Source organism: Lissotriton vulgaris, chromosome 6, assembly GCF_964263255.1.
Source record: "Lissotriton vulgaris chromosome 6, aLisVul1.2, whole genome shotgun sequence".
Taxonomy (NCBI): domain Eukaryota; kingdom Metazoa; phylum Chordata; class Amphibia; order Caudata; family Salamandridae; genus Lissotriton; species Lissotriton vulgaris.
The window spans coordinates 1,770,819,138-1,770,845,490 of record NC_141694.1 but is presented as its reverse complement, the minus strand read 5'-3'; the positions used below and the strand labels follow the sequence as shown (position 1 = coordinate 1,770,845,490).

General features: G+C 46.0%; 1 protein-coding gene across 2 annotated transcripts in view; it reads left to right on the top strand.

The window, feature by feature from the left end:
- Positions 1-23,480, top strand: part of ADCY3 (adenylate cyclase 3) — a 408,762-nt gene extending 385,282 nt beyond the window's left edge. For both annotated transcript variants that reach the window (XM_086928026.1, XM_086928027.1), the window contains 4 exons: positions 2,229-2,348; positions 15,699-15,825; positions 20,368-20,492; positions 22,565-23,480. In XM_086928026.1, the coding sequence (XP_086784152.1) occupies positions 2,229-2,348; positions 15,699-15,825; positions 20,368-20,492; positions 22,565-22,747 (555 nt within the window). In that variant the 3' untranslated portion in view covers positions 22,748-23,480. The remainder of the gene's footprint in view (positions 1-2,228; positions 2,349-15,698; positions 15,826-20,367; positions 20,493-22,564) is intronic.
- Positions 23,481-26,353: the final 2,873 nt, after the last annotated feature.

Genomic DNA, 26,353 nt, shown 5'->3' with positions numbered 1-26,353 from the left:
AGCATCCGGTCACAAGTCCGGTAGAAGTAATAATGCCCGCATCATTCCAACCTCCCAACAAACCCACATTTCAAAAGATGCAGCATGTGCACCAACCAACACGAGATAGACACGAGTCACAATCTCGTGCTATCTCGTGCTATACAACAGACACTACACCCTATTACAATAAATGTGGTGCCCCCATGACAGTTATGAACTGGTGCTGCCCTGGGGCAGCACATTCAGTGAAATATGGATTGGCTGCTTCAAATCTGCTCTGGGTTTCCATGTGCAGGTGGAAACCTGCCTGCACTGTAAGGAGTGGTTAAAGACCCACTTGCAGGATATCTGAGGGCTTCATGGGATCCCCTTGACCCATCAAGAGGGCTGCCAACAGAAGGCACGCTGACCATGCTCCACCTTTTTGTGGTGTACTGTCAGTACGCCTGCTAAGGGCATGTTTGCCTCTGTATCCATGTTGGTAATACGGTGTGGGTGTAGAGGCAAAGTGATCCCTCATTTACATGGAGCCTCGCTACCATGCACATAAGGGAACACCCATTCAGGATAGCACTTGCGCTACATGTGTACCATAGTGTCCCACAGGTGCAAAAAGCAGGCACACCCTTCCCCCCCGTAGCATACCTGGAGCACTATGAGTAATACTACAGCCCCAGATGTTTAAGCCTCAGGATAAGTGAACAAATAGTAGTGAATATGTAAGGGTATTTTTCTCCCATGTACAAATATATTTTGATGATTTTATCTTAAAATTTACAATTCTGTATCCAGTTTTGAACTTTTATTTTGCTTCCATGCCACTCCAATTTGCTCAGGACTCCTAACCAGTAAAACCAGGCCTTATGTTTAATTTCTGATGGTATCTTCTGCAGAAGCAGCATGACTTAGACCGTGTGGATTAAATTCTCTGCAGAATGCATTGGCTTTTGCACCTCTGTCGAGAGGACAATCAAAAATCTGCTACATTTAGGCGCACAATTACTAATATGTGATATGGCAGTATATCGACTATTTTAAAGGTTAGTGTGGTGTGTTCAGCACTTAATTGAATTGTGTTACACCAGCACCTTACAAAGTAATGTGGGATGCAGAGTTTTCCATGAGGGCAGCCAATTTTGAGGTTGAGGAATGGTTTGGTGGAAAATTCACTAATTCCTGTTTTGAATGCTGGAATTTCTGCCTCCAAATCTGAACACTGGAAATGAACCCTCAAATGAGGGTAGATTGTGATTGCCACACATATCTACTCTCTTCAACCTGCTTGGGGTGTTTTACAGCAATATATTAGGGCACTTTAACTACCTTTTCATAAATTCTGCCACCCTTTGCATGGAGACTTTCATAGAGGTAAAGGCACTGGATATGGTGGTGGACCAGTCACTCTCATTAAAAGGGGTGTATCTAGTGAAATTATTTTGATGGCACCATTAGAAGAGCCTGAGAAGTCTACACTGACCATACTTACCCCATCAAGGGAACTCTCACTAAGGTGCTTTCACTGATTTTTAGCAGATTATATTTTACTTCCCTCTTTTAAATCAGGGTAATTGTATTTGAACATTGTGACATGTTGTGTTACCCCAATATGTTGGGGGTCATGCCCAGCGAGCAGATTTCCTAAGCCACATGAGGAAACTATGACCATTTTGGAAAAAAGGAATACTGTCCAGTGTCTCTCATACCTACCACTGAGTTACGTTTTTGTGATGTGAACATGCCTTGCATCAGGAACAACTGACATTTTATAATGTAGGAAGATGTGTTATGTATCTTTCCGATATATGTTAAGTACATACAAATTATCAACATATTAACAAACATTTCAGCTATCAAAAATAAAAGCGCGAAGTGTTCATCGCATATCCATGAGTTATTAGTAAAATCTCTAACAATTTTATATTTAGCTGCCTTACAGCATGATGGATTGGTGTGAAATATATATTTTATTATCTGTAAAGTCATGTAAAGCCCCCAACATACCTTTATATCATTGTGCCTGAAGCTAGAGTCCTGGTTTGGAGCATTTCTCTCCAGCCATCAGTCAGTTTGTTTGGCCTGATCCAATTCTAGGGTCCTTTACGCTGTTTTTATGCATGGATGTATGGAGCGGGCCGGGGGCCTCGAGCTCTGTCCCTGAATTCAATTGATCATCATAGACTCATATCTTATGTGCTGTTTTGGAAAATACACATCAAAATCTGCCATTTTGCTTTTTCCATGTGTAGCTCTTGGACGATCAACAGTTCCGCTGCATCACAAAGATCAAAACTATTGGGAGTACCTACATGGCCGCCTCCGGGGTAACACCAGACTCCAACACAAATGGATACAACAGCACAATCAAGGTAAAACACTATCCATCGGAAGGGGGATGTATCATCCAGATGCACTTATCGAGGTGCATGATAGAAGAACAAACATCAATAGCAGACACTAAACATTGAATCGTCTTTTGGCGCTAAGACCAAGTGTTACTATTGCTTTAATCCAGGCTTTACTTAGCTATATCTGTTTTCACTTGCTGTCGGAGCATAAACTGGTGTCAAAAGTACCTTCAGATCTTGGACAAATGAGGAAACTTTAGGATAATCTGAAGTTCTGACAGACGGAAACACTCTGACCTGGGAAGTTTGGGACCATCTACCACAGGAGGTTTCTTTAAGGGGAGGTGGGGATTATGGTTGAACAAGAGGGATTAAACAGAATTTCTCTTCAAAATATCACTTTGGATGCTGACCATGTGCTTTTGCTTCAAGTGTACACTTGTACAATATGTGCTCCACCCTTAAGGAAATTTCTGGATTTCAGGATGGCCTAGCTTCTCTAAAAGACCAGTAGGGTGGGTGTACTTTCAGATGCAGATCATATGACTAACGCGCTGTGAAATCACTTGATCTTCATATAGGACTCTGTTATATTGATTTGTATAGTGCACCAATGACCCAAGAGGGTATCCAGCTGACATGTGTATGCAGAGATATGTGAGCTTTGCCCCATGCGTCATTGCTTCTAGTCTTCACGAGGGGCTAGGAAAGATCTCTTTACAAGAATAGGAGTGGTTGAGAAAATCAGTAGCAGAATAAAAACATGAACTCCCTTATGTGGGTTCACCCAGGCTGAAGAGAATGAGTGGGAACCTGTAGATAATTAATAGATTGACAATTTAAATAATTAATTAACAACTGTTTTCATCTTTTAAAGGTGCAATAAACAATATAAAATTAGGTACTTACCCCTAACTTCAGTTCTGCAACATTAGTATTTTTCATAGAGATAGAGTCGAGCATTCCCATCGTCAGACTGGGAATCCCCACTACTTTTAAGATAGCAATACATAGTGGTAAAATAACCATAGGCCCAGCATCAGTGTTTGTTTGTAGCACATTCATTTCATTTGAAACAACCCAAACTTCATCCAGTGAGGTGAATGTGCTGAGCACTCCGCTCCCAAGCATGAACGATAAAACCAAATATGGATCGAGTCTCCGACTGGGCAAGGGAGGCCAACACTGGAGAAAATGAGTTACAGGTAAGTAAATCATTTCTTTCCCAGCGTTGGATCTTTTGTATATTCTTAGATACATGCTTGAATCAGAATAGCAAGCAGTTTATAAAGTATACAATAAGTGGGAGGCAGGCTAGCCCCCACGGACACAGGTTCTGCATGATCGCGTGGCTCACTGATGGGTCTGATGCCACGTTCAGGTCCAGAGAGAAGAACTTGGTGGATGCCTGTCCTTTCATGCAGTTATGCAGCCGGTGTCCCAGCGAGGCGCTCCTGCATAGACTGCTATCATCGCTGCCATGCTCTGGTGGAGTTTCAGTTCACTTTACTCTTGGGTTAGGGGGGAGCTTCGCTTTCATGTGGCAGAAAATGATGCAGGCTGAGAGTCAACTGGTAATGCCCTGTTTTACCAGAGAGTAGGCCCTGCCTAGGCAACCAAAAGAAGCAAATACCTGGTCAGATGTTCTCAAGGATATCTAGTAAATGTATTACTCTTTCAGCTGATGCACAGGATTCGGAAACAAAGTGTAACAGACTTTCAGATGAAAGCCAGAAGGTACATTGTGCATGAGCCTGGGGTTGGAGCAGAGGTAGACTTCATCCTTTATAAAGTGGAGACAAAGCTCTTTTATTGTGAAGGCCTTGAGCTATCCCATTGTTCTAGCTGACATCATCTTCAGGCGTCCTTCTACGGGGACTCAGAGGGAGGTATCCTCTGGCTCAGTGCAGTGTTCAGTTTCCATGCTACAGGGGCTTATAAAACTAGGAGAAATCAGACATTTCATGACCTTTTTGGTGATGCTATGAGAGGAGAAGGGTGGAAATTGGAATGGCCATGTTGGGGCTACAAGTATGAGGTAACATGACTGTCTTGCTCAAACACTGGAGCCTAGGGACGAGGGTAAATGGTATAAAGATGTAGGCAAAACCGTTCTACCCTGTGATCGAGGAGGCATTGCCCATCAAGCCTGGTTGCCAGTAACTGCTTGCAAAGCACCGGCATTTCTTGTTTTGAAGAGTGACCAATGGATCTAGGGTGGGATGGCCCAATTATCTGAATCTGGCTGATGCTCCAACTCCTGACACTCCAACAAAGCATGGCTGAGGGCATCCTTCTACTCACTCTGAATACCTGATAGTTGTTTCACTGAGATGTCTATGCTGCTCTGTACGGTCCAGTCCCCTAGCAGTTGTGCCTTCTACAAAAGGGTGATTGACATTGTGCCCTCTTATTTGGCGGTGTAATAGAGAGGTCATGTTTTTGTTTCTGATCAGAATAGCGTTCTTTGCAGTCGCAGTAGAAATGCTTGAAGGCTCGGATATTACGTGTAACTCCAAGACGTCAATGTGAAAGGATTTCGTTTCTTCCATCGATACATCTCTTGTGGAAAGGTCCTGCATGGGAGCCCCTCAACCGTCCACAGATGTAGCTGTCCAGAGGAGTCTGGATTGTGTAGGTTGAAAGACAAGCCCTGCTTTTAGATTTTCTCTAAATCTTCAGCAGAGTTTGAGCACTAATGTTGTCCAATGATACTGTTCATGTTGCCACTCCTGTTCTAACTCCAAATGAAATGGTGCCATTCACATGTAAAAGAATGATATTAATGCTATGCAGGAAGACATTAGACCCAGTAGAGATTTGTACACTAAACGAGGACTGTGCTGTGTTTGGAAACACTTGTGATCATGAACTGTAGTTTTGAGATGTGTCTGATGATAGTAATGCCTTGGTGAACAATGTCCAAGATTTGTCCCAGAAAGAGGAACAATGTTGTTGGATGGATGCCCTTGTTGAGCTTTAAAGCTAGCCAGCAGAACAGGATGATGTCAGCATCCACAGAGCAATGGGCTTCCTTCATCTGCCAGTGGTCTAGATACCTTCCTCTTCTTCTTGGTCATTGTCCTGTTGTTTGCCCTCGTCTATGACCTGGGTAGTAGGAGCTACTGGTAAAGTCACTACACATGCAGGAGGTGGTGGAAGCGGCATAGGCAACAGCGAGGGAGTTGTAGGTTGGTGAGGTGGTGGTACTGGGGGCTGTTACTGAAGAAACATTAGCATTGGTGCTTGTAAGGGAACTCTTTTCATAGCTCATTGCTGGCACTCGGGAAGGCAGTGTGCTGATGGGGCCTCCTACTACTCGCTCCACAAATGTCTTTCTAGGACCTTCACTCGAGAGGTTTCCTTCATTTTATTTTCCTGTGAGTTCATAATCTGCTTTCCCAAATGAAAGGGGAAATCTCCAATGAAGGCAGAATGCTGATGCCCTGGGGTGAGGTTGTTGACTTGATTTTCGACAGAGTTTGGGGACGGCATCATTGAAGATTTGGCTAGGCTGCGTGCTGACCCAAGAGCTGTTGCCATATGTCGGGTCATCAAAGGAGCAGTCAGTGTCGACAGGGTTCATAGACCTCAATGGATCAGTCGTCATGGAGAGGTTCGTCATCTTTGTTGACGGGGTCATAAACTGGACAGTCGTCCATGGGGAGGCAGTTGCAGATGACAATAAGGGCCATCACCAGTAGTGCCACTTGTGACGATGAGTTGGTTATCGATGAGGCTGCAATAGATGGAGATTTTGACATTAAATGTAAGTATTTTTTACGATCTAATGTAGGTGTCCCTTCAACAGGGGTTGTGGTGGGAATAATGGCAGAGCATCAGAAGTGCTAGATGTTTGTAACGTTTTATGGATGGAGTGCTCTGAAGCAAATTTTAGATACCCTATCAGAGAAAATTCGATTTTTTTGTTTTTGGAGCGATATACAGATGCTTTTTAGAGTACTCCAGTTCTGGAATATCCGAATGCCTTCTTTTTCGTGTCACCTTTGAGTGCTGGATGAACACTACACACGGAATCCACTCCTGACAAAGGGACACTCCCCTTTACAAGGGGACTCTTTACATCTCCCCTGAAGAAAAGTGTTACTTTAAATTTTTAATATTTTACCGTCTCTGGTCTTCGAAGGAAAAGTCCTGCAGATATCACGGCAATAGGATGTATGCTTACAAGCAGTCCAGACACTGCAAATGAGGTTCATCAACGCAGATCTTTTGATAACCACAAAAATGAACATATCTTGTCCTGTATGGTGACAGTAAAAATCTCTCCCTTGGCCCGGAAGTTGTTAAAAGAAACTCCAGAAACAGTTTCCATTTGTGTGTAGCTGGGGCTGTCTGTCATATGCGGTAGATTGGAAAATGTAGGTATTCCAGGGAAAGATTTGAGCTCTTTCCTGGGACTCCCTCGCCATGTGCAGTAGAGATGTGAATTCTGATGGTCTTGGGAGACCTGGAGTGCTCAGCACATTCACCTCAAAGACTGAATGAGGTTGTCGGGCTACTAAACGCACAAGTTACTACTTGTGTAACGATATATCTGTAAGAGACATTAGTTAGTGATAGATTCCTTACCTTAGAATATCCCCAGGCGTCAGACTGGATCCGGAAAATTTTGCATAGCAATACCCCTGCGTGCCGGCAGGCGTCCGCGGCTCAGCGTTCGTCGTTGTTAGCGCAGGAATGACGTTGTCGGAGTACTTAGACGCTGCCCATGCACGCTGACGTCAGTTCTGATACACAGCTTTTTCGCACCAGATACGCAGAGCCATGATAGAACCAACACTGGTGCCATGAAACTAGGGCCCTGATAGGGGATGACCTTAACCCTAGATATCGGTTCGCAGAACGGGGAAGATGGGTGGGTCGGTAAGGAATGTATCACTAACTAATGTCTCTTACAGATATATCGTTACACAAGTAGTAACTTGTGGATCTGAAAGAGACACGTTAGTGATAGATTCCTTACCTTAGAATAGATACCCCAGCAATACCAACCCCGGTGGTGGGTCTGCAAACCAATAATCACACCAGAAAGTTCTGGAGGACAGAACGGCCAAAGAAGCCATCCCTCCGGACTTGGCTGTCCAGGCAATAGTGTCTTGCAAACGTGTGCAGCGAGGCCCATGTAGCTGCCTGGCAAATGTCCTACAAGGGCACTCCTCGGCCCAGGGCAGTGGTAGTCGCCGTGGCCCGAGTGGAATGAGCCCTTCGACCAACAGGGGGTTCCTTCTTAGCCAAGGAGTAACATGCCTGGATACACAAGATGATCCACCGCGAGATGGTCCGCTTCTGCACCGCCTTTCCCTTCTTAGCGCCCACGTAACCAACAAAGAGTTGGTCATCCACCCGGAACTGGCGTGTGCGATCCAGATAGTAAGAGAGCGCACGTTTTGGGTCCAGACGGTGGAGCCTCTCTTCCTCTTTCGAGGGATGTGGAGGCGGAAAGAAGGTGGGCAAGGTGATGGACTGCCCGATGTGGAAGGCCGTGACAACCTTGGGCACAAAAGAGGGTCTCGTCCGCAATACAACCTTGTCCGGATGGACAGAGGAAAGGAGGTGTAGAAGAAAGAGCCTGGAGCTCACTCACTCTCCTGGCAGAGGGGATGGCAACCAGGAAAGCAGTCTTCAAGGTAAGAAGACTGAGAGGACAGTTATGGAGCGGCTCAAAAGGAGCACACATTAGGTAGGGAAGTACAAGATTCAAGTCCCACTGGGGCATCACGAAAGGAACAGGAGGAAACATGTGTGTGATGCCCTTCAAAAATCTATTTACAATCGGGGACTTGAACACGGAAGGCTGATCAGGGAGCCTTAAGAAGGCGTAAAGGGCAGAAAGGTAGCCCTTGATAGTGCCCAGAGCAGAGCCCTGCTGGGAAAGAGAAAGAAGGAAGAGAAGAACCTCGGAAAGAGGGGCAGAGAGAGGATCAACAGCCTTTGCTGTGCACCATGCCACAAATCTGTTCCACCTGCTGGCGTATACCGACTTCGTGGAGGGACGCCTGGCTGCCAGAATGACATTACAGACTTCGGGAGACAAGTCAAATGGCCTCAACTGCCGCCGCTCAATCTCCAAGCTTGTAGGTGGAGACTGGACAGGTTTGGGTGGAGGACCGTCCCCTGCTGCTGCGACAGAAGGTCCTCCCGAAGAGGCAGACGAATCGGGGGATCGACTGACATGCTGAGTAGCTCGGGATACCAGTATCTTTGTGCCCAGTCCGGAGCCACAAGGATAACCTGGGCCCAGTCACGCCTGATCTTCTTCAGCACTCTGGGCAGAAGTGGTATAGGCGGAAAGGCGTACAATAGACCGCAACCCCACTCGCGATGAAAAACGTCTCAGAGCGAGTGCCGCCTTGGAAATTCCAACGGGCAGAACTGATGATATTGCACGTTCTCTTCTGTGGCGAATAGATCTAACCAAGGCTCTCCCCACTGCTGAAAGAGGCCTTGTGCCACTCCGAGTTCAGACACCATTCGTGATCCATCATGCACCGACGGCTGAGTTCGTCCGCCCTGGCGTTCAGGGAACCTGCCAGGTGTTGAACCACCAGGGTCACGCCCTGATGTTCCAGCCACTGCCAGAGGCGCAGGGCCTCCTGGCATAGGGTCCACGACCCCACCCCGCCCTGTTTGTTGCAGTACCATATGGCGGTGGTGTTGTCAGTGAACACCTGCACTACACTCCCCCGGTCAGAGGGGAGGAATGCCTTCAGTGCAAGTCGGATCGCCCGCAGCTCCAGAAGGTTGATGTGGAGCTGGGACTCCGCCTCTCCCATGTGGCCCCCCAGCCCAGGAGGGACGCGTCCTTCACAACCACGTGCTCCAGGTGGGGTAGCGAGAGGGATCTGACACTGACCCAATTGCGGTCCGTAAGCCACCACTGCAACTGTCTTGCAGTGCACTCCGAGATCAAGACATGGTCGGACAAGTTGCCCTGATGCTGGGCCCACTGAAACTTCAGGTCCCACTGCAGAGCCCGCATCCGCCACCGGGCGTGATGCACCAGAAGGATGCAGGAGGCCATCAGCCCCAGATGCCGCAGTGTCAACCTGACCGAGACTCGGGATAAAGGCTGAAAGATCGGAATCAGAGCCTGAATATCCCGAGCCCGAAACTGCGCCGAGTCCAGAACCGCTCCGATGAAGATGAGCTTCTGAGAGGGACACAGGTGTGACTTCGGCACGTTGATGGAGAACCCCAGCAGATGCAGGAGATCGGCCGTAGTCTGGAGGTGGCTGACGACTGTTGGGGGCGAGCCCGCCTTCAAGAACCAGTCGTCGAGGTAGGGGGAAGACTGACACCCCTAACCTGCACAGATGGGCTGCGACCACCGCCATCACTTTGGTGAACACCCGTCGGGCGCTGGTAAGGCCGAAGGGGAGCACAGTAAATTGAAAGTGCTCGTGGCCTACCGTGAACCGGAGGTAACGCCAGTGGGCCGGCAGGACGGGGATGTGAAAATAAGCGTCCTGCAAGTCCAACGCTACCATCCAGTCTCCGGGGTCCAGGGCAGCTAAGACCTGAGCCAGAGTCAGCATCTTAAACTTCGCCTTTCGGAGGAAGCCGTTGACGTTCCATAGGTCCAAGATAGGGCGTATGCCCCCTTTGCCCTTCTTGGGTACCAGAAAGTAGTGGGAGTAACAACCACACCCTACTTCTGGCCCAGGAACGCGCTCGATGGCCCCCTTGGCCAAGAGGGCCGTGACTTCCTCTTGCAGAAGTTGCAAGTGATCCCCCGACACACGGTGGAATTGCAGTGGCATGGCTGGAGGGGTCGCCTCGAAGAGGAGGGAGTAGCTCCTTCGGACGATTTGCAGCACCCACCTTTCGACGTGACAGTGCACCAGTGGAAGAGGTGATGGCGAACCCTGCCCCCCACTGGCGTCACATGGGCCTGAAAGCGCGGACTAGGAGGGTTTTGAGGCAGTTGCTGCGGGGGAAGGTGTAGACTGGCCTCGCCGTTGTCCCGGACCGCCGCCACGGCGGTTTCCACGGACGCCACCACGCTGTTGAACATTCTGCGGCGCGTGGCTGGCAGTACGTGTGGGGGCGCCCCTTCCGTGGCCATGAAAGGGGCAAAAGGCACCCGTTTGCTGCCGTGGGGCCGAGAGGCCCAAGGACTTGGCCGTAGCCCTGGAGTCCTTAAATCGCTCAAGTGCATGGTCTGCCTTGTCGCCAAAGAGACGACGGCCATCAAAAGGCATGTCCAGGAGAGTGGCCTGGACATAGGCCGAAAAGTTGGCGGACCTCAACCAGGCGTGGCGTCGAACCGCCACCGTCGTTGCCTTCGCCCTGCCCAGTGAGTCCGTGGTATCCAGCCCACACTGGATGGAATACCGCGCAGCATCTCGACCCTCCGCAAGGGTTTGGGTGAGTTTAGCCCGGACCTCCTCCGGACATTGTGGCAGCATGCCCGCGACCGCGTCCCACAGGGTGTGGGTGTAGCTGCACAAGAGGCATGCGGTATTGAATGACCGTAGTCCCAAACTCAGGGACGAGAACACCTTCTTCCCGAACTGTTCATACCTTTTAGATTCCCGATCGGGCGGAGCAGCCGGGAATGCGATCTGGGAAGTGGAGGCCTGGATGACCAGGCTCTCGGGGTGGGGTGGGTGGACAAAAAGCAAGGGTCGCCCGGGGACGGGCGGTAGCGCCTGGCCACGTTCCTATCCACAGGCCGACCTGTGGCGGGCTGGACCAAGTGCCCACAAGAACGTCACACAAGGCCTCATTAAACGGCAGCAGAGGCTCATTGGAGCTTGCCTGCGGTTTAAGGACCTCAGTGAGATGGTTAGTCCTCACGGCAGCGACAAGGAGCTCAAGGTTTAAGGCCTTGGCCGCCTGTGTCAACACTACACTATAAGCAGCCCCCTCCTCCGTAGCCACGGTGGGAGGGGAGACTAATCCAGTGCCTGGCGAAGTGTCAAGTCCACTGGGCTCCACAAGCTCATATGTCCAGTCCTGAGGAGACCGGCACTCCCGTGCCAGAGGGTCCTCAGACCCCTCCCAATCACCCTCGTCACCCATCTCCTGTACTTCAGGGTCAACAGATGGGGCCTGTCCATGGAAATAGAAATCTCCAAATGCCGTCGAGAGTGGCACCCATCGGCGCCGCTCCGGGGCCAGAACCGGACCGAGGGTAGGATCAGGGACGGCACCCATAGCAGGCGCCGGGGGCGACACCCGCAGGGCTGGCGAGGTCGACCGGCGACGATCCGGAAGCGGATCCAGGGAGGGCCTGCGGCACCGGGACCAAACTCGCTGGCGGTGCCGGGGCCGAAGCACCCGACGGCATCGGAGCCGAAGCACCCGACCCACTAGGCCCTCCAGCCGGGGCCGTTGGGCCCGGAGGCGCCACAGAACCCGGCTGAGGAGGGAGGGACCTCATGGCCAGGAGGTACCGCTCGATCTCCTCAGGCGTCGCGTCTTGCCCAGGGACCCGAAGGTGTGGGGCAGGTGGCGACGACTGAGACTCCGTCGGAGCCGCAGGGGTGGTGTCACCCGAATCCCTGGCCGCATCGTGCGAGCGTCGGGGTGGGTCGGAGGAACGATGATGTCTCTCCGACCTCTCATGCCTCTTACCTGAGGACTTGGATCCCGACGACCGATGTCCACTCCCGGAGCTGCGAGGGCTTCGACCACGCGACCGGTCCCTCGACCTCCTGTGGGACCGGGACCTAAAGTGGCGTGGGGCCGACTGCCGGAGTTCCAGTCGCTTGCGGGACCGCTCCTGCCTAGCTTTAGACGTCAGGGCCCGACAGTCGGAGCAGGTGCGGTCATCGTTGTCGAGGCCTAAACACTTGAGTCACCGGCGATGGGGGTCGGTACATCAGTCGGTCGCACTTGGAACAGGGTTTAAACCCGGGGATCCCTACCGGCACCGTAGGAATCGAAGACTCGAGTAGGGAAATGATCAAAAAGATCAAAAAGTTTAGTCAAAAAAGACTAAGGGGTAGAGCTTTCCGGATCTGCGCTAGCTGACGTCAGCGCGCATGGGCGGCGTCAAAGTACTCCGACGACGTCATTCCGGCGCTAACGACGCCGACGACGTACGCGGAGCCGCAGATGACGCATGCCGGCGCGCAGGGGTATTGCTGGGCAAAATTTTCCGGATCCAGTCTGACGCCTGGGGATATTCTGAGGTAAGGAATCTATCACTAACGTGTCTCTTTCAGATAGACGCTGTTGCGTCTATTGTCATTTTAACACTGTTTATTGCAGTTTTAATTGGGATTCCCATGCAGATGATTGAAATTATTCAAGCTGGTCAATCTATGAAAAATCCGGCGCTGGTCAAAATGGGAATTAAAAACAGCGTACTTACTTGCCATTAACGTACAGGCTGTACATGGCATTAAAGCCACACAGGAGACATTTTAGTTCATTTTTTCTGATTTCCTGCTATTTTTTTTACAATAAAATGTTATTTAATCAGGAAGCAAGTGTTTCTATAAAGTATATAAAATGTTTATGAAGTGGATACAATTGACAGTGGCCGTATGTAAACAATCCAGTTGTTTTATTAGTGATACTGCACTCTGTAAACTAACACGTATGTACATAGAACACTGTCACTGCTGGAGGGTAATGGTAATGTGCGGTCCATTTTTGTGGCACTAGATTATTATTGTGTTTTTTTAACAGATTTGATAGATTATTATAGTTTTTAGTTTTTTTGTGAACCTTTTTATTCATTCTTCCATGTGCTTACAGAGTATACATTGCATAGTGTCATTGCTAGCCATGAACCATTCGTCTGGTCCTATTACCATTAATACAGAAGTACATCAGGGTTCAGTATCGTTCTGGTAGGCATCTCGTGTGTGATCGCGTATGGGTGTCTAGTGAGCGATAGATTATGATTATGACGATCCGCGGTTGTTTTTCTGGGGTGAAGCAGATAAGGCACAGCAGTGTGCTTTGAACTCTATCCAAGCAGGTAAGACACTGAGCACTCTACTGGTGGCAGCCAAGCTCAACCGAGCAGTACCTGGAAACAGCAAGCGGCTCCTCCTGTGATTGAAGGGTGGAGGAGGATTTTGTCTACTGTGGCAGTAGATGAGGTTGTGTATAAAAACAGACATCAGTATATTAAATAATTTGATATATGGCTGAAGAGGGAGACTATGGTGTAATTTGGCTTCTAGATGTGCATTCATTTTCATTTAACTAATACTGGAGGACTATTATATTTTGGGAAATATGGCCACAATTGTATAGTTATAATATGCGTGCCTCTGCTAATGCACCAGTGGGCTTATTTATTGGCCCGTGCGTCACTTTTGCACCGCTGGTGCGTCACTTTTTGTGACGCACCAGCGGTGTAAAAAATGAGCCATGTTGCACCATATATACAAAGTGACACATCTAGGTAGATGTGTCACTTTCTAAACCCCTGTGCCACATTGTACCTGCAACAGGTATAATGTATGCAAGGGGGCGTTCTGACGCAGGAAAGGGTCGTAGAAGTGACACAGTGAAATCTATGAGATTTCACTGCGCCACTTCTAGGACGCAAATGCCTTGCAGGTGTAAGACTGACGCAGGCACATTTACCATGGGACTTGCCCATGTGTAAATGACCCATTGCTGAAGTTGGGTCACTTTTGTGACACACTCCAACAATGCGTCATTTTCGAGTCTACAGATACGTCAGAAATAATGACGTATCACTCCTTGCGACATGATACGTCACACTGTAAATATCACGCATCATTGGTGTCGCAAGGAGGACGCAATGAAAAGTGACGCATTGCTGTTTTCTCGCAGCGATGCGTCACTTTTCATAAATGAGGGCCCGGGTGTTTAGTAAAAAGATCAAAATTGAAGGTGAGAGGGCATAGCGTTCGGACTTGGAATTAATATTGTTACAGGATTTGGTGAAAACCTGAAAAACTCAAGGAATCAAAGCTACATCTGAGTAAATCTCATTGATGAGGAGAGTTTAGTAGTTTATATTCTACTATTAGTAAATGAAATAAATATTTAAAACAATTGCAAGTGTCAAGTAAGCCCTCTCATATTTTCAGCAGTCTCCCTCTTGTCCTCCACAGTTGGATTTAGACTTGTATTTACTAATGTTTTGAGGTGGGTAGAAATTCATTTTATTTCAGGTGCAGAGATGAGTAGATAGAGATGTTCTGTGTGGCCACCTTAGGGTGATATGATGTCATTGCTGGCCTGCCTGTGTTCACATACTTGCTGGGCTGAGTAAGTTACAATAGGGGTATAAAGGAGCATGCTTATGAGCCCAGCGTGGAGCTACATGGCTTACAGAGTTGGTCCGTGTGCCCCGCGAGTCTTATTTTAGAAGGCCGCGGTATATAAAGCGAGTTTATTCGCAGCAGACGATTCACTCCGTACGTTTTTCACTTCTATGTTGTCTGGTTTATGTAACGAGAAAGGTCATATTTATCAAAGAATTTCAGTGGTGATCATGTTGCAAACATTTCTGAGTAGTTCTTGGACGTAGCTCACCAAAACGCCTTTAAGTGCAAATCAGATTAATAGCCGATGTTTCCATTCAGCTTTTACACCGTCAAACCACCGTACACTGACCTAGTCTTCCGTGTGTACTGCTAGCTTACTCTTACAGTGTAAATTATGTGATTTGTTTTTTCTGCCACCATATGGGTGTTACCGAGTAGCGTGCTACCCGCCGAAAAGTGATTTGAAGCCTCGCAGGGGTAGTAAGCGCTGTATAAAAACAATTACAATTCTATACCTTAATATGGAAGAAAAGAAATTGGTAGTAGGGATTTGCTGTATGTCTGTCTTCATCTAATGTCTTTTTTGCTGGAATCTTGTAGGGACCTCGATTAAGGAAGAAACATGGTTCCAAAAATGTATTTTAAAAGTTTCTACCCAAATTCATGAATCACAAGTTTTGAAGCTGCTTTCAACCATTTCCAACAGAGGTCCAATGGTCCAGTAGTTAAAAAACATCAACCCCTGTACAGCGTCAACTGTAGGTACTTCTACAGGTGTTGCCCGAAGCTGCGTTTTTTAAGCCTAATCCTTATGCATTTATTGGGATATAGGACTTAACTGCATGATTACAGTTCTGTTTTAGACTAATTAATGACAAGATTCGATTTGCCCTGAGTGAAGCACACGAAAAACCACCACTGGGTACGGGCTCCCAACAGCAAGGCCAAGCCACCGTCTAATGTCAAACAAAGAAAATGCCAATACTGTTCTCCTTATTCATAAACCAAAGTGCGACCACATATGAATTCAACAATATGTGTCATAGCAACTTATTTCCAGAATAAATCTTTCTTGTTGAAGCACAAGCAGCCCATGCTTCCAGAACTTGATAACAGCAAACTCTATTGCTTTTTCTTTCAGAAAGAAGAAGTTTCCGATAAAGAGCGCTGGCAGCACTTAGCGGATCTCGCCGACTTCGCCTTGTCTATGAAAGTGACCTTAATGAACATCAATTACCAGTCGTTTAACAACTTCATGCTCAGAATAGGTAAGGTATACAGAGAAGTGAAGGGTGGACTGCTTCAATTAATCTCAGCCCAGTTAATAACTCAAGCCACATCTTGGGCCGACGTTATTTTGCACACCATGCCACCTCAGTTTGGATCCAGCCATATGTAAATCATTCTCGACCCTGCTCCAATGGGAACAGTCCAACTCAGTGCGAGAATCAAGAGGGAGAGAGAGGACCAGAAAGCTAGTCCAGATCCCCGGTTTATATGTAAGTAAATCAAAAGGAGACTAGCTAGAGATGGGGTTAGTCTGACATTAATATTGTTATTGTCATAGCGACTCAGTACCGTTTTGCCAATTGGCGGTGGCACCTGTTGAAAGCCAGATTAGTAATAAGGCACTGGCTGAAACATGTTGACACTCTTAGGACGTAGGAGGTCGTAACCCGCCTCTAACGTCCCACAGCCTTATTTTTAACCGCTGACGGAGGCCCTTTTAATAAAGTATCCTCACACCAGGGACCATCCGCCAAGCCGTTTTAACCTCACTTATCTGAACACCTTACACCGCACACACAGTGACATACCTGCTCCGCTGTAATCAGGCGTCGAAGCACACCCGGGACACGCTAGGTGTCACTGGGTGGGCCCGATGATGAAGCATGCCACCAACTAGGTTGGTGGGTGAGGGCTTTCTAATGACACCCAACAGGTGCCACCGCCAATTGGCAAAACGATACTGAACTATGACAATAACAATATTAATGTCAGACTAACCCCATCTCTAGCTAGTCTCCTTTTGATTTACTAACAGTCCAACTCAAACATCCCTGCCAGGTCCTCCTTGAACCCGAACAGGTAAGAGCACCTTCAGTGGCCTTGTGAGTGAAGCTCTGATGGTTTGGCACTCACCAATGTAGCGAAAAGGCTTGGTCTAGCACCGGATGCCCTGCGGTCAGTTCTTGCTGCAGGGGATTACGACAAATCATACTGTGCTCACAAGGAGAAGATAATAGCAGCACAAATATTACACCCCTAATTGGTAACTGATTGCAGTATAATCGAAATTTCCCTTACAGTAGGTAGATAATGGCAGGTCAAGTTAATTTTCCATTTACTCTAGACAGGTGATTGGCACGCAAGGAATAGTTCCGCCACAGTGGGTTTGATGATCGAAGTATAGGTGAACCTGTACTTTGATAAGTGGATTAAGTCATAAAGCACTCACAATAAGTAGGTGTTTGGAGCACAAGAAATACTGCCCTTGCGATTGGAATATAAGTGATATTAGACACACAATCACTACACAACTGGAGCACAAATTACTCTACAGCAGAGGTCTTCAAACTTCAGGATGCCGAGACCCCCCTGTCAACATTTTCAGGCATAAGGACCCCCTCCTGACAAAAATGTATAAACCTGTAGGCAGGGCTACTGGAATTGAGTCAAGTGACCACCAAATTACGCGCCAGGCTTGACCAAATTGTGTGGAAGGAAAATGTAAATATTATGTGATGACGCATATTTTGGGTTAGCATTGCTCCATTATAATTACACACAGTAACACTGAGAAACAATATCACCCCTTTCAGTACCAGTTTATAACCAAACTACAGCAATTAACCTCAGAAAGATGTCTATTTAACCTTTATGTTGGGCTTTCCACTCCACAGGAATACATGCTGCCACATTAGAAGATCACCTTACCCTGGCCTGGACCAGCAGGGGTCCCTTAAAACCCTGGCGGTCTTGAGCAGAGTTAAGCAGTTTACCTATGCGGCTTTCCTCTCACTCCATCTCCTCTCCTAATCCCGGATCCCTCTCTCAATTTGCAGGCCACTTCTATCACCCTTTTATACAATTTCTGAACTCTTCCCATTAAACCTCTCACTTCACCTTTAACCACCTTCTGCCATCCTGTCTTTTCAATGCCCTCATCTCTAACGGTCTCTGCATTTATCTTGTGCCCTCTCTGGCCCGCCACCTCCCGTGCCCCTCTGCACTTCTCATTCATCTCAAGTCTCTCCATTCAAATGTTTGTCGATTTGTATCTTAAACCTGGTCAGTCCCCCATCCATCTTCCACACATTTGTTCTTCCACACCTTCTTGAACCAATGTCCCTCTCCCCTGTTACATCAGCACCAGTGCCTATTTGAGCAGGTGGTTTCTGGTGCTCAGCACTGGCATCTAATTGTGCACACTGGCACTATGAGAGTCGGCCACATGGTGGCTCTGTCTAATCTATGTAATTTAGAAATGAGGAGAACAGCTGTTTATTAATTCAATATAGATTAAAAATGATAAACTCCTGATACCCATGCCATTCTTACAGCTTTGGAGGCTTGAAATAGTCTGAATAGTCACACTTGTAGAAGTGTTATGGTTGGTAGTTGTATAGGTATTGTCATTGGCCGGGCAAGCAAGGCAATGGGTGGGTGGTTAAAGTTGCAGTGGTCTACTGGTAAGGGCCCTGGCACATGTTTTATTTCAAATTAATCACTGCTCAGGACCCACCCCATTACTCCCTCTCTTCCCCTATCTCTGCTGTCTCACACCCAGGCCTATGATTAGGGTTGCCAGCTCATTATTTTGATGTCCCAGATGGTACAAAAATACGCAGACACCTAAAGCTGTATTTTCAGCATTATCAGCAAATATAAATAGAAAGCACTTTTAATTGTGCTCTAGGGCTGCCTCAATGATCCATGACTGATAATTAAAGGGAACAAAGACAGAAAAGTCACATAACAAATGAATACATATTTTTTTTATTTATAACTCGATTTAGTGTCAAGAGGACGTCTTTGCAGGCTCTTTAAACAATACAGGGCTGGCATTTTCTTTAGGCAACTCTACTTTATATTCCTTTTCTTGAAATGCATTCTCACACTACCCCAGTAAATGTAAAATGCAAATGTAAGGAATAGGCAGAGTGGGGGCCCAGGGGGTACTGTAACTAGAAAAATAAGAAGCCTCTGTAACCAGTTTACAAAAGGTATGTAAAAATGCTAATGGTCTTTAATGACCTGTGAAAAACCCGGGCGTGCTGTGCCGGAGATTAGACTTCGGACACTGCCCAGCCGAGGCCCCAGCAGCTCGGGATGAAGCACACAAGGTGAAGGACGGGGCTGAAGCTATGGGTCTGGGTAGAAGTGTGACTGGTAAAGTGCGACCCCCTTTCCATCACTCCACGGCCCCCCTTTGGGGTCGCGCCCCACAGTTTGAAAACCCCTGCTCTACAGTGACAATAGATAGAAAATTGGAGTTCAAGTAATACTGTGCTTAGAAGTGATAGATGCCTAGAGTGTAAGGAACACTGTACGTAGGATGTATTGATAATGGTAGCACGTTACACCGCACTAACAATGGGTAGATGATTTGCCGGCCTCTCATTAAGAAGTTTTTCAGCATGTTATTCAATAAGTACAATCAGGATGCTTCTTTAGAAAGGTATGATTTTTGTACGGTTAGTAAGTAAAGTTATGTTATATAAATTCAGTTTAAAATGCAGTTATTGTAACTGAGCTAGATTTTTATTTTTTAGACCCATCAGCTTTAAAGAGAAGCCTGGTGCTGGGCGTTTATTCCCAAACTGAGCAGTTTAGTAACTTCATGGTACCCCTGTTCACCCACTGTGTGGACTTCCTGATTCTGCGTTAAACCTTAGTTCAGGTTTTGAGACTTTCTTCCATTAATTTCTCTGATATTTGGTGGTGGAAGAGAAAGCCTGATATTAGCCACTTCCTGCATTGAATTGATAATCATGTTTTCCATGGGTGCAGGAGAGGCAGCATTGAAGTAACTGAGGCAAGCAGGGGTGTAGGCATTGTGGATACCAATGGTAGGTCATGCGGCACTGTTTAGTAATCATTAGATGCCTCTGTAAATTTAGTGCCGTATTACAATGAAAGTGACTCAGTGTGTGCCGCAAGCCATTTGGCTGCGCTGCACCGAGTCACTTTCAAAGCACGAGAGTGTGACATATTTACAACAATATGTCACATCCCTGTGCTTTCCCCTGCACTGGCGCACAATTAGCTGCCAAGTGCTAACGCAGGCACCCTTGTACCATGGTGCAAGGATCCCTTCGTCACAGGGATGATTGTTTATGTGCAGGAAGGTTTACCTTCCTGCACATAAACGTTTTTAAACTTCTATGTGTGCTGCATTAGCACACGTAGAACTTGTAAAATGTCGTTTTTTCATTTGCTCGTTGAATGAGGAAAATGACGAGGAGAAATTAATACATTGAGGAGAAATGAATACATTACTCCCTGTTTTGCCTCCTTACGCCTCCCCAGGAGAGGCGTAGCACTCAAACACATTTCCAGATTTACGATTTCTCATAAATATGGAAATGTGTCCGTTCCATGGGTGTTGCGTGGGAACACCCACAGCAACACCCATGGAACGCTCCTTTCACGCAAAGTGCTTTGTGTAAAGGGGACGTATTTACAAGGACAGGAAAGCAGCTGGCATGAGGGCTTTGGGAATGTACTGCTTGGTTGACAAAGTGAAAATTATTAATATTGTTAAAATGAAAACAAACTGTTGAACTCCTCTCCTCTTTCACTTCTAGGTTTGAACAAAGGGCCTGTATTGGCTGGCGTTATTGGCGCCCGCAAGCCGCATTATGACATTTGGGGAAACTCAGTGAATGTGGCGAGCAGAATGGAATCAACAGGAGTCATGGGCAATATACAGGTAAGTCATATCCATTCCACATCTGGCTTTCAGAAACAGTTTTTTGCAACAAAGCATGTGCAAAATGTTTCCATTAAATAGGTTCCCATAGCACATCTGTCTGCTACGGCACATTTGTTTTACACATCTGGAAAACTAAGTCTTCATGATTCTTACAACCTTTCAGGAGAAATCTTTGTTCATGTTTTTAAACAGCTTGTTAAGATACTGGAGTCAAACTAGTTTAAACCCAAAAATATGTTTAAACCTAAAAAACAGTACCTGTAGTAAGCAAACAGCCAATGAATAAGGTTCAGCTTAATAGAAGTACTTCCGGTATTAACTCTTTCTTCCTTGCAAGCAATCCATAGAGCCAACGCAATGCCCCAGTCTTTGGTCTGAATATTTCTGCACATTGCCCATACATGTCTTCTGAGTGCTTGTTTTGTGTTATCCATTCTCAACGCTGCTGTCCCAATGCCCAGATGGGTGCCGGACAGGACTGAAGATTATGGCCATTTTGTACACATTGCTTCAGGATTATTGAGTGCTGAGAAATGCTACCTAACAGTGAATCACGACCATGCTTTTGAACTGAGCAAGTGAGCATGCCGTTCATCACTCCAATTCAGATTTTAATAATGTACTATAGCTTCATACCCAGCTGCCTACGGCTATACTGGTTGTTAAAGGCCCTCCCTCCCCGGGTTAGACTTGGACTTAGAACTAGCGAGAGGACCTTTACCGGCTGTTCTATCCTGAGGCAAAACATTAAAACATTGTTGCCACTGAGGGTAGAATGTTCTAAACTGAATAAGGCGAACCAGAAAGGCAAACATTGGATTGTTAGAGCGCTTGGACCAGCCTGTATTGGGGATTTTAGTCATCCATTTTATTCAGTGGAGCTCCAACATTCTAATATTGTAATACAAGGAATCAGTTGCTCGCATTTTCCCAACTAAACAAAACACGCCCTAAACAAAAACAAAAACTTACTAGGACTATGCCGTAGAGTTGTAGCCCTCTTTAATTTAACTTGGGAATACTTTGTTCACTAATCAACTGAAACTCTCCAACAAATACACAGTTGATAGAGGTACACGTTGGTCTCCATAATTAACAGTAGAATGCTGAAAAGGTACCCAAATCTTATCATATTTGTGAAATGACTGTGACTTTATAGAAGGGCTGGATCTGTCAACGCACTCTATAGTAAACTCAAGGTTTTCCTGATAACCATAACGAATATGCATGAAGTGAAGTCACATATAATTAAATTAAATGAGCTTTATTTGCATGTATGTCGGTCCTACTGAAAATTGGACTGAATTTTCCTATTTGGCGGTCAACCTGCCCAGTCCTTCTGTAAGGGTATCTCTTAAATCGTTACTTGTTTGCTCTTATCCTTCACCCGTAGCCCAATTTCTCTTTAGACTTGGCTTTCTAATTCCTGAACATCAGCTTCCTGGCACCAACCACAATTCAGAAAAAACAATTCTTCATAAAATGAGGACTTTTTTTAGTACATTTTGTGGATTCAATATTTTGACTGGTCAATTTTTCAATCACATCATTGTGATACAACATCATTATCTGGCACTTTTACATTATAGTATTGGCAAAAGTAAGGGGAAAAACGACCCAAAGTAAGTTCAGGTTTTTAACTTTTATTCTGGACTGATTTCCAAACTGTGCACTTGTGATCCCGCCTGACAATTGTTGAAGTGATTGAGACATCCAGGGAAAGGGTCTGACGAGCCCCTCCCACTCAGAGCAGACTTAATACAATAGGACTATCCGCATGGCATTCCACTAGAGTTCACAAAAGGAGTGAAACACTCAGTAGTATTGGAATGTGCAAATCTCTATCTGATTTCACCAAATTCCCTGGCATGAAATTATATTTGATGTAATTTGGTCTTTTTTAGATCTTTTGTTAGATTCACTTGCCGGTTGAGGTACTATTCTTCTCTTTGCTTCATACAAATTAGCTGATCCCGAAGGCTCTTATTACTTGTGTTGTCAAGTCTACCTTAAATTTTTTTTTATATAGACTCTACATAGTTGACTGTTCTCTTTTCCTTTGTTGCCAGGTCGTGGAGGATACCCGTGATATCCTGAAGGAGTATGGTTTCCGCTTTGTGCGTCGAGGACCCATCTATGTCAAGGGAAAGGGAGAACTTCTTACCTTCTTCATGAAAGGACGAGACAAGCAAGGCTCGTTCATTAATGGCTCCTCCGTGACACTGCCACATCAGGTTGTGGACAATTCTTGAGGCGCTGAATCCACCAAACACAGTGAAGAAAACACAAATAGACTGCCTACAACAAAAGGCAAGCTAATGCCGTCAGCAAAACGCGTAAAATTGAAGCACCAAAACTCTAGGAACGGAAAACGGAAGGAGTTAGTAACATGAACTGCAGAATAACCTAACATGATGCTACTTCACGCACAGGAAGTTCCGTGTAAACGTTTTTGCTTGATCTTATCTGCTTTTGCAGCTTCAGCTACCCGAGGAAATAGGGGACGAGGGACTGCTGCGCCAGCCCCCCGAAAGTTTGTGTGTGAGCATTTAGCAACATTGTTCTCATGCATAACAGCACAAGCACCCTAAAATGGACAAAGAGAGCTGATGCGAGCATCCATGTCGCACTGGGTGCATTAGATCTCGCAAGACCTCAATAGTTTGATGTATTTATTATTCAGGTTAGTCCTAAAATAAAGAGGGGGAGAGTCTCGACTCCGCCCCACCGCTCACCCCCCCCCCTTTAAGGTTGTTAGCACTGCAGATCAGTTCTCGTGTAGTGCTTGCTTCTACAAATCAAAAAGCTCAGGCTGAGGAAAAACATAAAGGCATGAGGTGACGTGTGTGCTTGGATGGGTAGTATTCTAACAGGGACTCTGGCTTTCTGTTAGTTCATACAAAAATCCATTTTATCATGACCCTTAGATATGAAAATCAGAGAGCGTGCAATATATTTCCTTTTATTTGGATAAAAAGTCTTTCGAAAAAATATAAATATATATATATATATAATATAAAAACAAATCTTCTACAATTATATTTTTAATTGTGTTCGTTTATGCAAGTAGTATTGATCTTTCAAATACTGCTTTGCAAACTGCTCTCCACAGCTGTTACCTTTGCTATTGCTTTAAAGAATTTACAGGTATTGATAAAAGAATAAGACTGTTTTATTAAAGCCTTCATCCACTTTTCTGACTTTTTTTAACCAAAAGGTTTCTAATTAGGTTTGACTTAATACAGATTGCTAGTTTTTGAAATGATTATTCTTGCTTCAAAGTGAGTGTTCATGCTATGTACACATTTGTATGAAAGACTACCTTGTTTGGTGTTGCTTGTAATAGAATATTGAATAAGTAAGTGTCCTTATAGATTTGAATCATTAGCTACAGGTGTTCCATATGTGCACAACAGGTAATCTCCTGCTATTTAGTTTCAATCTGGGCCACCATCCTAGTCCAGATGTTTCAGGATCCATCCCTTCACCATTTCCAAAAAGGATCTGAAACCTATCTCTTCCCCTAAAACCAGCAAAGGGTAATCACTCACCAAGCCATCAATCCGGCCCTGAGTTCCCACTCATACCCCTTCCCACCCAACCCCCTCTCGCTCCAGCAGCTCTACCACTTCCCTGACTTTCCCAATTATCCCTATAAGCTTGAATACAAAACCTTCTCCCATTGTGCTACCACCTCGCTTGATGATATGCCTCCGCTCCCTTCCATCTCCACTACCGACTGCAGTACTCCATCATATTGCACACTCCTGCTTTGTAACGAGCTTCACTTTATATACACGCTGCACAAACGTGTGTACTGCATTGTTTCCACCAAGTTCATGGATTACTTTCAATTCCAAAAGTGTTGCTCGTTATAACCAGAGTTGCGTCAAAGATGGACTTGGATAATGAAAGGAGCCCACGGAGGTAACACTGCCGTTGCTACTCGAATTGACCAATTTTGTACTCTTACATCCATCTGCGTTGGTGCGTATCCTAGGGCTCTGGCCTAGGTCTACAAGGATTGGCATTTACACACACAGGTGTCTGGACTGAGCACTGTGCACCATCACTTGAGAAGGTAAGTTCAGGTTATTGTATCCTCTCACAACCCTGCTGAGCATACCTGCTAGTGTGCCATCCGTCTGGGTTAGTAGGAGTCCCATAAAGGAGTCAGAGACGCAGTGATATTTCAAGCCCACTTTCGGTCTTTAGAATAGCAGATGCAAGCATTGTACTAAGAAAAGTCACTTGATCTATTTGAAAGTGTTTATTTCAACAGTCTCATCCTGTTGTTTAGTACATGAATAATAACCTCACAGAAATAATTAAAATAGCATAAATGCATGCTGCTAGCAGCAAGAATAATATGAACAGTACTAGCCCGTTTAGAATGTTTCTCGCAGCCTAACACCCTAAAGACTATTCTATGCGCTACACTATGAGAGCATGGAGTAGCTAGTTCACCTGCAGAGTTTCGTAAGGGTCTATGCATGGCATACCTGTTTGTAGCAGGTAGGTTGTGGTTATCAGCAGGAAGTGTGTGTTCCCGCCGATGGAAACGCACATCAACTGGGCTCAGCCCCTTGCCTTACTGTATCGGCTCTCCGCTCACAAATGGATGCCGCCGCAGTCCGGCACGACCTCTCGCGATAACCTGGAGTGAAGTCTTCTCTCCTTCAGTGGTCAATTCATTGCGTCTGTATAGGGCTGACTACGATGTTTACCCTACATCGGAGGACTTTCCATTAATCGGACACTTAACTGGTATGAGCAAGCATGATGAAAATATGTCAACTTGGATTACATGTTTATTTTACACCCCCACTGCCAGACCTTCAAATGCAGATATCATGGAGCTTGTAGCAGGCTGTGTCGCCTTAAGTGTTAGCAAAATACTTGTTTCGATGAATTGACGCTCTCACAAGCTCTGTGAAAGAAAATGACAACCTGCAGGAGGGCCAAAAGCAGAAAGGCTAACTTAACATGCTCAAAATGCAGTGCGTCTATGGGAGTTTACGGCAGCCTTATATTACCATTGTATGGGAACTCACAGAAAAGCAATTGAAAACAAAGGTTTTTAAAAGGTGTACAGCAGGCACCTGAGAACATCTTTCCATGCTATGGTTCTTCTCTGGAACTGGCATTCATATCTTAATGTTTGTGAAAAACATGTAAAGCAGACTGTGTGTCTCCTGAGCAGGATCCCATAAAGCCAAAGGGATTCTTGTAGTGCAAATGAGAAATCGACTTTACATGCTCTAGCAGTTACAAATGCAAGACATTATTATCCAGTGAGTAATGGAACTCAGAAAAGCTTGTTTGTGGTTCCATTTGTACACATGAGCAAGTTGGTTGCAGTCAGTTTGCAACTAAGAACTTGTTTCAATTCTGAATTGTAAAATGTGTCATCAGCCTGGATGGAGAGTGGCTATTAACTAGGGGCAGCAAGAAAGGTACCGAAGGCCAGCACTATGAAACTTGCCAAGGTGCACTGAGCACACTGTCTCAGACGGCCTAACTGTAGAATCCATCCTTGATTAACTTGTTTGGTAAAGCTGATGCTCACCTTCTCAGCCAGCAGGAACAAATCACATCAAGCTGCAGCTGTCAATGGCAAGGGTGACCATTGGGCTTTCCAAGCATTCAAGTAGAATGAGAGAGGAAAAAACAAGAAGGAGGTGTGTGTGTGTGCGCTTGTCTGTCCTTCCACCAAAATTATATTTGTATTTGTTGCTAAAGGTATCAACTTGAAAGTTTATTTTGCGGTGACTCAAAGTAACAAGCAATCAAGTGGGAGGCAGGGGAAGCAGCAGTAAAACAACTGTGGTGTTAAGAGGGGTGGGAGGAAGAATGCT